This window comes from Athene noctua, chromosome 7 (assembly GCF_965140245.1).
Source record: "Athene noctua chromosome 7, bAthNoc1.hap1.1, whole genome shotgun sequence".
In the NCBI taxonomy this organism is placed as follows: domain Eukaryota; kingdom Metazoa; phylum Chordata; class Aves; order Strigiformes; family Strigidae; genus Athene; species Athene noctua.
Window position 1 is genome coordinate 12374604 of NC_134043.1, and position 12395 is coordinate 12386998.

A 12395-nucleotide genomic window follows, 5' to 3' on the forward strand; every position below is an offset into this window, starting at 1 on the left:
ATCTTGCCTACTGTGTGACTTCATTGCAAGTTGCAAATGGGTGGAATTATAGTTCATTCACCCAAACAGAACCATATCTAGGAATGTATTTTCACGCGCTACTGAAAAAACGGGTCAGACAATACATTTATGTATAAACTAACAGAAAGGTGCTCCAGAGTCCGTGTTCTAAAGTTCAGGGCAAAGTGGAATTGAAGGTGCTCTTATCTATCAAGTCTCCTGGAAGGAGAACGCAGCTGGGAAAACCCGCCTCTCCTTCCTTCCTTCGCCCAGCGCACATGTGGTTTGTTCATGTCCAGGAAATGTTTTCAGGAGAGAAAATTATTTTTGTTTGAAACAGAAAAATCATCCAGGAGTTTGTAGCCCATTTGCAAGCTTATACTTAAAATGAGAAGGACAAAAGTGTTTTCACTAATAAAAGATATGTCTAGTCCTTAATCAATTCCAGTCTGGTTTTTTAATAGCAGTTTAGGGAAGCGGTGGCAACAGTTACACAATTGCTGCCCTGGGGGAGTTAAATTTTGCTTTTGGCATCTCCTGTGTTAAGTGGAGAAGAGCTGTTTGGGGCTAAAAGAATGATATATATCTGCAGGAGGGAGGGAGCAGTGTGGGTGGGGGGAGCACTTTAAATGAATTCTTTAATGGAAGCCCTTTCCAGAAGGCATCCGTGGTATTCCTCTGCAAAAGGAAGAATAAGTACTCAGTACCATATATGGTGACACTTTTATGTTTTTTAATATAAACATGTACAGGCTGGAGCAATCCATGTAGATGGATTTTGCTGATTGGTTGGGCTGGGGGGGAGGGAAGGAAATGAGACCCTGCTTTTAATATCTTCACATTAGAAAACTTAAGAGCTTGGGTTTGAATAAATAAACAGTAGACAGAGTTGGAAAGATTTTCAACTTTGCAAAATAGACCCTTCCTCTGCATAGATTTTCCAGCTTTTGTATTTGTTTTCCTTTAGCAAGTTTGTTTGCAGCTGTTTCATTCTGTAAATTGCTTTGATTTTGTTCAGGGAGTATGTTGTTCCCAGTGTAGACAGCAACAGATCAGTAAAAGCTATTTGAGATAGCTTGGCTCCAAAAATAAGGGGACTCAGTCAACCACCACAATGCTGGGCATAGGAAAGGAGGATGCCACACTAGGTTTGAGCTGCTCTAGTGCAACACACAATCACTTAGCTCAGGCAAGTTACAGTTTTGGAGGGAAAAACCTCTGCCTTTCTGATTTCACTTAAATATTTCAGAAACCAAGTTGGAGAATGCAGCTGCCAGGTGTCTCTGATGCTGCGGGAGAGTTCAGCTTCCAGAGCAGAAATGCTCAGAGAGTGAGTATTTTTCCCAGGGACTTGCATGGGTGGGTTCTATTTTTTGCTCCGTTAATTCCCTGGCCTTACAGACCCAGGCTGGCTGCTGTTCAACCTAATCCCCAAATGTGACCCAACAAATTGTTTTCATCATACAGGCTAAGCACATTGTACCAAGCCAGAGTAGAGAAGATCTTTTTTGTTTGTGCCCTTATATGGCTCCTGAAGTCATCGTTGATGCAATAAACTAATGGAGTGTGCTCCTCTAATCAACCTCCCCTTCTATAAACACATTTTGTTCCTGCTCTGAGATTGTTCCCTGACATTTTTAAACCAGCCCCTTTCTTGGCTCTCTCTTTTCTTTTTCGGATCATAGTGGGAGGGAATCAGCCAGCTCTGGAGAGCGAAGAGATGGTGGAGATCATGGTAAACTAACATTTGGTAGAACAAGTGGCTTCAAAAAGAACAGCAGTGAAACCAGAGCAGCTGAGGAAGAGCAGGAAGACATCCGAGGTGTGCTGAAGAGGCGAGTGGAAACTCGGGAACACACAGAGGAGAGCCTGAGGCAGCAGGAAGCTGAGCAACTTGATTTCCGTGACATTTTAGGCAAGAAAGTCAGCACCAAAAGTTTTTCTGAGGAGGAACTGAAAGAAATCCCAGCCGAGCAAATGGACTTCCGAGCAAACCTGCAGCGGCAGGTCAAACCCAAGACCTTGTCAGAGGAGGAGAGGAAAGTTCATGCTCCTCAGCAGGTGGACTTCCGCTCTGTGCTGGCCAAGAAAGGCACCCCAAAACCCCCTGTGCCAGAGAAGGTGCCACCTCCTAAACCAGCCATTACAGATTTCAGATCTGTGCTGGGCTCAAAGAAAAAGCCACCTGCAGAGAATGGCAGTGCTAACACCCCAGCACCAAATGCCCGCACCAATTCTGAAGCCCAGAATGTGACCCCCAATTCTCAAGCCCCTGTTGCCAAACCAGCAGTCAAAAAAGAAGAGAAGAATGACAGAAACTGTGAGCATGGGTGCGCAGTGGTAGATGGCGGAATAATTGGGAAAAAGGCTGAAAACAAAGTAGCAGCAAGCAAACCACCAGCAAGCAAAGGAACAGCACCCTCCTTTACAGAAAAGCTTCAGGATGCTCAAGTAGTAGATGGTGAAAAATTGGTCTTACAATGTCGGATTTCCTCTGATCCCCCTGCAGCTGTCACCTGGACTCTAGACAGCAAAACCATCAAATCATCAAAGTCCATTGTCATCTCCCAAGAAGGTAAATTAATTGAATTACAAACCATCTTGATAGCACACTGTTATATGGCTCTTGATTAATAATATTCAGTTCATGAAAGGTAATGCAGGACTTTATTTAAGTCCTGTGCCAGTAACTGTTTCCAGATGCAACTTTCTTGTTATTTCAGTGGAGTACACAAGGAACAGTATTGTTTGACATTTCTTGCAGATTCTCCTTTAACAGCCTGCAGATGTAACTTTTATAAAGTTGAACTCCTTGCATTTTTAAATGCTGTTTACATTGCTAACGCTGTTTAAGGAGCTGGTACATGACGTTTATTTAGGCTGAACTTTAAGGATTTAGAACATTGAAAACAGAATAATATTATTGCTGGTTTACAAATTCTAATTTAATTCTTCTGTACGTTTAATATTTCAGGGTTTTTATTGCAATAAGAAACACAGAAGCAAAGAGGGGTTGTGTAGTAAATTACTACAACTTCAAGTTACATAGTTAAGATCAGAGTTGACAGTTTATTTCCAGTGTATTTAATGCACCACCACAGATGCTTCTGTTGTCTTTACAGACACTGAAATATCTGAACCCCACTGGCCTAACAATTTTTAACTGGTTTCAAAACAGAGTTTGGTAAAAGTCCTCAGAGAGAACGCTTGTTGTTGTCAAATTGAGTGATTTCTTCATATTCCCCATCCTGGATAATCAAACCCTACTAGACTACTTTTGTATGAAAGTTAATACTATATTTAGACTAAATATATTTTCCTTGGGACAAAAATAGGGAGGATAACTGATAATACAAAAAAGCTTCTTTACTTCATATTTGTTTCATAAAACACTGAGAAAATTATACAGAGAATGATGCCATCCTGCATGTTGTAGTAAAAAAGTTCATGTTCACAGTAAGAATTATAGCTTGACACTGGCGTCTGCACTCAATTGCAATCTTTCTTCATTTAATCCAGACTATTTTCAGTGTTATTAAATGAGAACCAAATGAATATGCATAATGGTTCACCACAAACACTGAATCCTTGTGCACTGTTCCAAGCACTGAAACATGAGGATTCTTTTAAAGTGGATGCAGTCAGAAACAACATTGCCTTCACACAGGGTGGGGAAAAAAGAAGGTACCTGAAATAAGGGAATACGAAAGTAAGTAGATGGAGAGATGTTAGCAGGTGTGTTGTCTGGTGTGTGTCTGAAGTAGCATAAAAATTTTATTTATGTGAGTACATGATGGCTTTCACCAGAGGGGACTGTATAGAACAGGGTTAACTGTCATATACATGAGAAAACGTTGACTGGTGGAAATGCCATCCTTGTAAAAAGGGCTGACAGAATCAGCAAGGTGGCAGGCTGCAATTTAATCAGCGTTACACTGGAAGCAAGATTTCAAAGGTTTTCTTGGAGTTACTCAGAGTGAAAAGAAATTATGCATCTCAAAGTTTCTTGTCTCCTGTCATAGTGCATCCAACAGACAGCATCTCTGCATCAAAGCTTCTGAGCTATGGTAGAGCCTCCTCAAAGTTTTGAAGCTTTAGTGTTGTGGTGGTGCAAAAAGATGTTTTCTTGATTGAAATAATTGAGTAATTGACTGTTACAATCCCCCAACTCATAGTCTGTTTATAAGATGGTACTGTGGAGCTGAAAATCCATGGTAGTGATGTTTACAGTGAAGTGATCTTCATATACAGAAATGCTCTACCACCTGCCTGAGCAGGGCATGTAACTTATCCCATAAAGTTTGTCTGGGCTAGATGACACTCTTTGTTATAACACCACAGAGCTGGCATTTTGTCAGCATGTCACACTTTAGCAGTGCTTCTCACTGAGGTAAGGAACAAAGGTCACCACTGGAGAAGGACTCCACTGTTTTAGGACAACTTCTTGCAGTGGGTGAAGAAACTACCCTTATGTTTGAGTTGTACCTGCATTATTACACTACTACCATGCTTAAGTAGTCAGTATTACCAGCACTTCAAAGTTATGCTTTCTTTTGCACGTATTTACAAAGGATCTTAGAAAGAAATATTACACAGGGAAGTAAATGCTGCAGTTTTCTCCTTTAATGGAAAGAAATGGAACGAGGATTAGAACTACTTTTTTTAAACCTTATTACATACCCTCTGGTACACTGAGGAGATGCATTGCATGATGGTCAATTTAGTTTTTTTCCTGACAGTACCTGCTAGTTTTGGCACTTGGAGAACAATGTGTTGCTGCTCTCCCACTGTGAGATGCTTTCATGCCAACTGTTAAGCAATTAACTAGGTATGCATGATACTTACTTTAAGTTCCGTTTTTCTTAAGAGATCGATTTTTCTGTTTTTCCCTAACTAGGAACACATACATAGTTGAAGGAACCAAGGGAGTAGAAGGAATAGTTAAAGCTACAGATTAGAACTGAGAAATAAAAAAATCAGGATTAATATCAGGAAATACTGTTCAATAGAGAAGCTGTATGGATTAGTCTCACAGGAAACGTTTGGAGCAGCTTGTAACATAGAGAGCAGCAATAAAACTGGATGCATTACTCAGCAGCCCAATGCGAAAACCTTTTGCCCCAAATGCTGAAAAGGCAGATTCATCACACCCACAGGTGTCATGTCCTTCAGCAGCAATGCCTTTGGCCAACCTTGGAGCAGCATTTAATGGGCTCTGGAGATAATCCCCTGGAGTTATCCTCAGCTGAAAGAAGGTTGAGTCTGTGGGGGAGAGGGGTTCAGAGCAAATGGACCTAGCTCATATTAATGGGCTTAGATCTTGCAAAGTTATTTTTTATTTCTTTGGTATGACCTTGCCCCTCTTGTGTTCAGCAACAAAATCCACTATGGAAGTGGATAGACTGGGTCTAGTCTAAGCTATTTCACCAATTGGCTTTATGCTGTCGTGATGTTTGGTGGTGATCACTGGTTTTCACGTATGGAAAATTTTCCAGAGGCATCTCACAGAAGAATAACTTACTTGTTAATGAGTTGGTTACTGGAAAATCTATCTAAAGTGAGACATCTCTGTTTGCTTCTTATAATACTACAAATCCATCTTAGTATCAGCCACTGGCCCACAACCTGTTCAATGTAAGTAACACCTGAACCTGCAGAATACCATGTATTTGTCTTTTGGAAACTGAATTAACCCCCTGTCATTGCCAGAAAGCAAAAAGAGAGAGCAATTTGCTGACCTCCTGGTGCCAAATATATTGTGAAGATAAATACATAAAATCTGGTTTCAGGAACACGCCCACCTGATAAAAAAAGTGGCATATTTGGCAAGGAAGGACAGTCTTAAAAGTATGTTTGTGTGTAGTAAGTTCACAGGAGAGGCAAATTAACTAGTCCCTTTATGTAGTCACTCATTGAAAGTAACTTTCCTTGGCATATTTGTCATAGCTGATATTAAGGCCCTTTACCTGTTAGAAACAACTCTATTCACACATCTCCTCTGAGTTTGAAGAGGCTAACACTACACTGCCTGTCCAAAGCAGTTTAGTCATTAGTGTGCAAGAGAAGGGTGGTTGTTAGCCCCACTTCTGTACCATTGGAGAACCCCTAATTCAAACACCAGAATCAGAATAATCACTGATTGGTAGTGTCTGTGGCAAAGGAAAAATTAAATCCTGCTCCAAAAAAGACCTTCATCTTCAGGCATAATTATGCAGTATTTGTGCTTTATTCTAGTGCTTAATCTAGGGCTTGCAATGTGTTCTATTATTCCAGGGTTACGTTTACGTTAGAATTAGAAGTCAGAATCTGGGCAGCATTCTACTGAATGTCACAATCTCAACATATCTAAGATTGATCTCATTATTTCCATTTTACGTTACAACTATTATTACTGTTTTGTTTCCCTTTGAAATCAAGAACATCAGTACTTGTTTCTCCATTTCTTTTAATAATTCCCCAAATAATATTCTGTCAATTGACTGGCATGAGTGATTTGTTGCTTAAAGTATTATTCTTATGACAAAGTGAGCTCTTACACCATTTTTCTTTTACAAACATGTCTGACCTTGTGGGAATTTATTAATGGTTTAATTTTATATTTTTCTTCTTTTAAACACTTGTCAGACTGCAGTTATCTACATTCCTGGGACAGATATTAATGTGTTTCTTGCCTGTGAAATCTCAAAATAAATTATAATTGTAACAAGCAAACAAAAGAGGTTATTCATAAATCAGAGCATTATACATTTATACAGGTAGGTTAGATGATGCATGGTTAGGAAGCAGTTGATTTTAACACGAGAGAGTTGTTCTTTGTTTGAAGCTACAGGGGGCTTTTTGTTTGGAAAAAAGTTTTCAAGAAGGCTCTCGCAGACCTCACAGTGGAGTTCGACATATAAGGGCTGAGTGGCACAAGCTTCCTCACACAGTGAACTCTTTAGGGCAGGGACCATTTTGGTTTACATTTGTATAGTACTTGGCGCAGCAGTACCCTGTCCTAGTGTCCTGCTGTGTGTCTCTTGGGTAGAAAATCCAGATAGAAAATTTTTGCATGGTTACAAAGGTTGTTCTAGAAGACAACAGTGAAAAGGGGTTTGGAAACTGGTGTCCTTACTAGGCTGGAGAGTTGAGGTGCACAGCGAATATAAATCAAAACTGGCAAACTTGCCCTTTTTTATATCAGTTTGCAATGCTTTTTTTTGGCCAGATTTAGTACCATGTGACTGTATAGACTGAATAGGAACTACTTAATAAAGGCTCAGGTCGTAGTGATGGTGTAGCTTAGAAAATGCCCAGAGTTTGTATTGCTTTGCGTGACAGCACTTTTTTTCTTCCTAAGTGTCTTGGCAGCATAAAGAGTTGGTAATCTTGTTAGCAATAATGCCTTAATAACTTTCTTGTGACTTAACGTAACTCCTAAATCTTCCTATCAGTTGTGCAAGCCTGTATCTGTCAGTCTAACTAGGATCTGCCCTGACTTTTCTGATTTCTTTTTAATTAACTTTGAGCAAGAGTTTTCTGTGTAATTAACACAACTCTATGTACTGCTGAAAGTGGGTGGATTCTGCAGCTTAAAAAAGCTTCTTGAGAAAGTTTAAGGTTGGGGAGATTGTCTGAGCATCAGTTCTGACACAACTCCATGTTTGTCACATGCCACAAAATTTCCATCTGTACTGCCAGTTTTGTCTGAATCTTCCTTCTTCCAGAAACACATGTAGTGTAGGTTTAAATACAGCAGAAGATAGATATTTGCTATAATCACTGGTAATTTATTGCAATGTCAAATTATTTGTGTTTGGTTTTAAATCAAGAAACAAAGCAATATCTTATTTCTAATTTGAATTTATCTGGTTTCTTCTTCCATACACTTGTTTCCTTTCTCTGCTAAACTACAGTACTCATTTGTACTCGATCAAATGGCTTTGACTGTAGTCAAGATACTGAGCTCTCTCTTTTTTACAAAACTTGACAAGTCAAGCTTTTACTGACTTACTCTCCATAATGCAGTTTATCCAGCCCTTGGAGTCTTGGGGTTGTTTTGTTTTGTTTTTCTTTTTAATACCTCTTTTTCAATTTCTGTTTGTTGGTTTACTATCCTATTTAGAAAACAGGCAGCAGAACTGTAGTTGGTATTGGAATCAGTGAGATGGAGGTCACCTTCCTATTGCTGTGCTCACTGGAGGTCATTGGTCCTCTTTCTACCTCACAACAGTGGAGCTCATGTTTGTTACTTCTGTATTAAACCTTTAAACCTTCTGAAAATAGAGCATCCCTTGCTGTCTGTGGATTCTTCTTATTTCACTGTCTTCAGCTCCATTTTCTTTGAGTGAATAGGTCTCAGCTTAACAGTTAAATGACATTGTTTATGAGGTCTGCCCTGTTTTCTCAATCTTTCTGTCTTTTCCCTTTCCAACATTCTTTCTATCATCTCTAAATTTATCATTAATTTATGAAAGCTGCTACATCACAGATTAAGATATTGAATAACTTTGTCTTAGTCTGATCACAGAGGAAATCCACCAGAAACATACCAAGTGATGATTTCCTATTGTCAGCTTCTCCATGAAATCTTTATTTTGGCAGCTCTAACTCCTCCTAAATTGATGTCATTAATATAGTAATATAGCATTAATTGCAAGCAGAATAATGTAATATAACACAAATATTTCAGTAAAGGCTAAGAAAATTATCTTTACACAGATACATTTGCCAGTTAAATGTGTAATCTCACGAATAATGAAAGTACATTTTTGACATTTTTCCTTAAAAATCTATCAATTAGTAATAATTAAATTTTTTCTTCTCTGAAACTCATGTGAATTTTTTCACTACTTTGCCTGTTGTCATTGTAACTGTAGTCAATATTTTCCAGGTCAACCCACTTGCCATTTTTAAACGTGACTGTGACACTAGCACGTATTTGCATTTCCCCAGACAATTTCTGATTTATTAGAAAATGAATGCCATGGGCCAACAAGTTCCTTAACAAATTTTTTATGGCTCCTAGACACAATTTCTCATGGTCTAGTATTATATTGCCAGAATACTCCATAGTACTTTTTTATCCCATGGGATAAAAATGAGAAAGACATAAACTTCAGTCTGCATCACGGATGGGAGTCAGGAGGTTGGCCAGATAGATGCCAGTGGGGAAATTAGACTCGGGAGCTGGTTTTTGTTGGTTTGTGTATTTGTTTTATATCTGAAGCTGACTTTCTGTGGAGTTTCATGGAAAGAATGCAGAAGCCTAGAGATATTTTAAACTGACTTGCACTATTTTTTAGTAAGTCAGAAAATCCTTTAATAGCTCAAAATGCAAGGGAAAGGCTTTTGTGTATCTAAACCAGAGCCGCCAGTAAACTGTCAGCTTCTGTGGCTGTTAAGGTCTTTTCCAGGGCTGCACCAGTTGCAGTGTCTAAGTGGAAGATCCCAGTCTTCATGTTTACTCCAATCATGCACTTTGTGACAATGCTTTAAAGACTGTCCATGGGCTGGTTCCTTAAAAACAGGTGGGGGGGCAAAATGGATAGCAAATTCTTTTAGTTGACTGAGATTTCTGAAGTGCCAGGATTCAGAATACCCAGCTGGATTAAACAGTCCAGGCTTTCTTGCAGTTATGTGAAAATAAGCTTATTTCAGGTCATGAAGGTTTTTTGAGAGGAAATACCAAATACTTCATTGAGAGACATTTGGACTTCTAGCCCCGGGAATTGACTGTAGCTCTAGATCACAGAACAGAGGCCTGTTGGGGAGTTTCCTGTCCTTATGAAATCTCATCAAGTTTTGCCTGTTTGGTTTTTTTTTTTTTTCATGTTTTCTAAGAAAATGAGGTTTCTACATCATGCACTCTCTCAGCATCCCGTTATACTCCTGACCCAGCCTTGCAAACACTTTTTTGAACCATTGGCCAGTTTCACACTAAGTCCTAGTAGTCCAGAGTTTCATGGAAACTAGTGGCTTAATAAAGGAGTATGACCCAAATTATCTTATTTCCCCTTCACTCCTCCACTGAGGGCAGAATACCAGCACTGCATCTCCTGGTACCACCATGAGCGATCTCCAGTTACTTTGTATGTGCTGTTCTAGTGTAGTTTCTGGGGAGTATGAAGAAGTGGAGGGAAATAGGATGCAGATTACTGCTGCAGTGGGCTGAAAGTCAGAACAAGGATGCAGCCCCTGAAAAACCAGACTTCCTTCATCTTCCTTCTCACAAAATAACTTCAACACATATAAATATTCTTTTGAAGGGAGTCAGGCTGACATTATTTCATGAGAACTGCTTCCAGTGGAATAAGCCAAATGCAGCTTTGATCAAACCTCTGCCAGGGCTAGATTCTAAAAGCAAAACCAACAGAATGCACATGGCAAGTGGAGGATCGTCATGAGAAAACCCTCGGATTTGCTTCTATATTTTAGTATAACTGTGGGGAATGACTTACTGTTAGGGTGGAATGTTTTTGTTTGTGCATGCTGCATAGGAAGTGTTTCTCATAAGGTGTTAACTTATATTGCAGCAGTATGCTATATGGACAACACTGCAACAGCATGAGTGGTGAGGAATGATCCTGTGTCACATTAATCTTCAGGGAGCTGAGGAAGGGCTTTTGAGCAGGTAGAAAACTCCAGCAGAAACTAAAGTAAATGCTGCTTAGTTCCAGTCCCTTAATGATCCAGTTATCCTTACAAGCCAGACTCCTTCCCTGCAATAAGGTGGCCAGAGATCTCTTTCATATGTATGTGTCTTTGTTCCATAGTTTATGTTCTTTTGCAGTAACATTTTTAGATTATAATGTGTGATCTTTTCTAATCATGTTATATAGATTTATACAAATTCTTAGACTGGAAGTTATCTTTGGTTTGCTCTCCAGTTGTCTCTTTAAAGAGCAGAGACATGTGAATTTATATTTGCTAGCTGCCTGCAAGAATACTTTTCTAGTGTCCCTCCTCCATTTGGAATGGAACTGTGGCTCGTGACATTTTTGGCTCAGCCTGACTCATGGAAAGGAGTTGCCTCAGGGAAGGCACGTGGCTTTTCTTTTTACCCTGTGGTTGGCTGAGCACAAGCACACATGAGTGAGGGGTCAGTGCTCCTCTTCTGAGCTAGTTTTCACATCATTTCTCAGGGGGAAAATAGTCATTATTTAGAGCTTCTTGAATTTGTGGAGGATGAGGAGGAGGGAAGAATTAATTTTCTTCCAACCCTTGTGTGTGTCTGGCAAACAAAATTTGCTAGGAACCATTTGAAATTTTTTTAATGAGATTTGTCTTGAATAATAAGATCCAGTTTTACAATGAGGGAAAATCTGAATGCCAAAAGCATAATTGCCATGTCAGAACTGAAGTCTAGTCTCCAAAGGGAGTCAGTAAACTCCCAAAGTTCCTCCAATAGAGGGATGTTCCTTTCAAGAACCTTTCAAGGTCCTTTTCAAAGACCAGTGTCACTGTGCCTGTGCCATCTCCCACATCACAGGGGATGTATTTGATGGAGAGCCTGGGATCAGGAACTGTGGAAGGCAGAAGACAGCCTCCAGTTAACATAGAGAGAAGGGTGGCAAGCAACAAGAATGCTGGGAAATTTCCTTACGTCTCAGGACTCAGGGGAAGTGTCTGAAAAAGATCATCTATCCAGTCTTGTCATTAGTTAGGAGAGACTGTGAGAAAGCTAAATGGAGGAAGGGGGGAAGTTCTTACTGTGGCTGAAATAAGCGGGGGATGGAGGAATTCTGGACAAGCTAACAGCAATGGATGGAAGTGCACAATGTCTCAGGCTGTGTTTAAGGAACAGGCCAGGCCCACATTTCACCCTCACTTAATGAGGGATATTTGGAAGGGGAAGTTCTGGAGTATTTTAATTGGGGTTCTCCCCAGAGAACAAAGTACTTTGTAGTTCCAAGCAGTGCAAGTGAATGTAAGGATTAGGTAAACCACAGTCTCCTTCCTCATCCCCCAACTACTGGGAACAGCTTCTGTTTTGGTTCACAGAGTTTTATTTTTTTAAGAGGAAATGTATTTCCCTTGGGTTATACTAAGCTTCCCTTTGATAACTACAGAGCTTATGTTGCATCCTGTTTCTGCAAACCCAGTGAAATAAAATTTTGCTTTTTTGTTTGAAAATAAAATGATTTGTTGCTGTGACAAAATTGATTGCCACTGATATATTGCACTTTCTAATGGATGTTTTACAATACCAGATGCCTGTTCCTTAAGTAATTCAGATAAAAAGAATGTTTCTCACTGTCATTTTTAGACTTGGGCACTAAGCTGAAGTTCTACTTTCACACGTGGGTACTCATGAGAGTGCTAGAGATAAGGCTGAATCAACATATTGCAGATGGTCACTTGACAGAAGCCTTCTTATTTACAGTCCTACACTACTAGCACTTTTGGAAAAAGAT

The 12395-nt window shown here is 39.6% G+C and overlaps 1 protein-coding gene across 1 annotated transcript in view; it reads left to right on the top strand.

The window, feature by feature from the left end:
- MYLK (myosin light chain kinase) overlaps positions 1 to 12395 on the top strand; it is a 217669-nt gene that overhangs the window by 141491 nt on the left and 63783 nt on the right. The window contains 2 exon segments of the mRNA XM_074910281.1: positions 1250 to 1330; positions 1686 to 2575. Coding sequence (XP_074766382.1) covers positions 1250 to 1330; positions 1686 to 2575 — 971 coding nt within the window.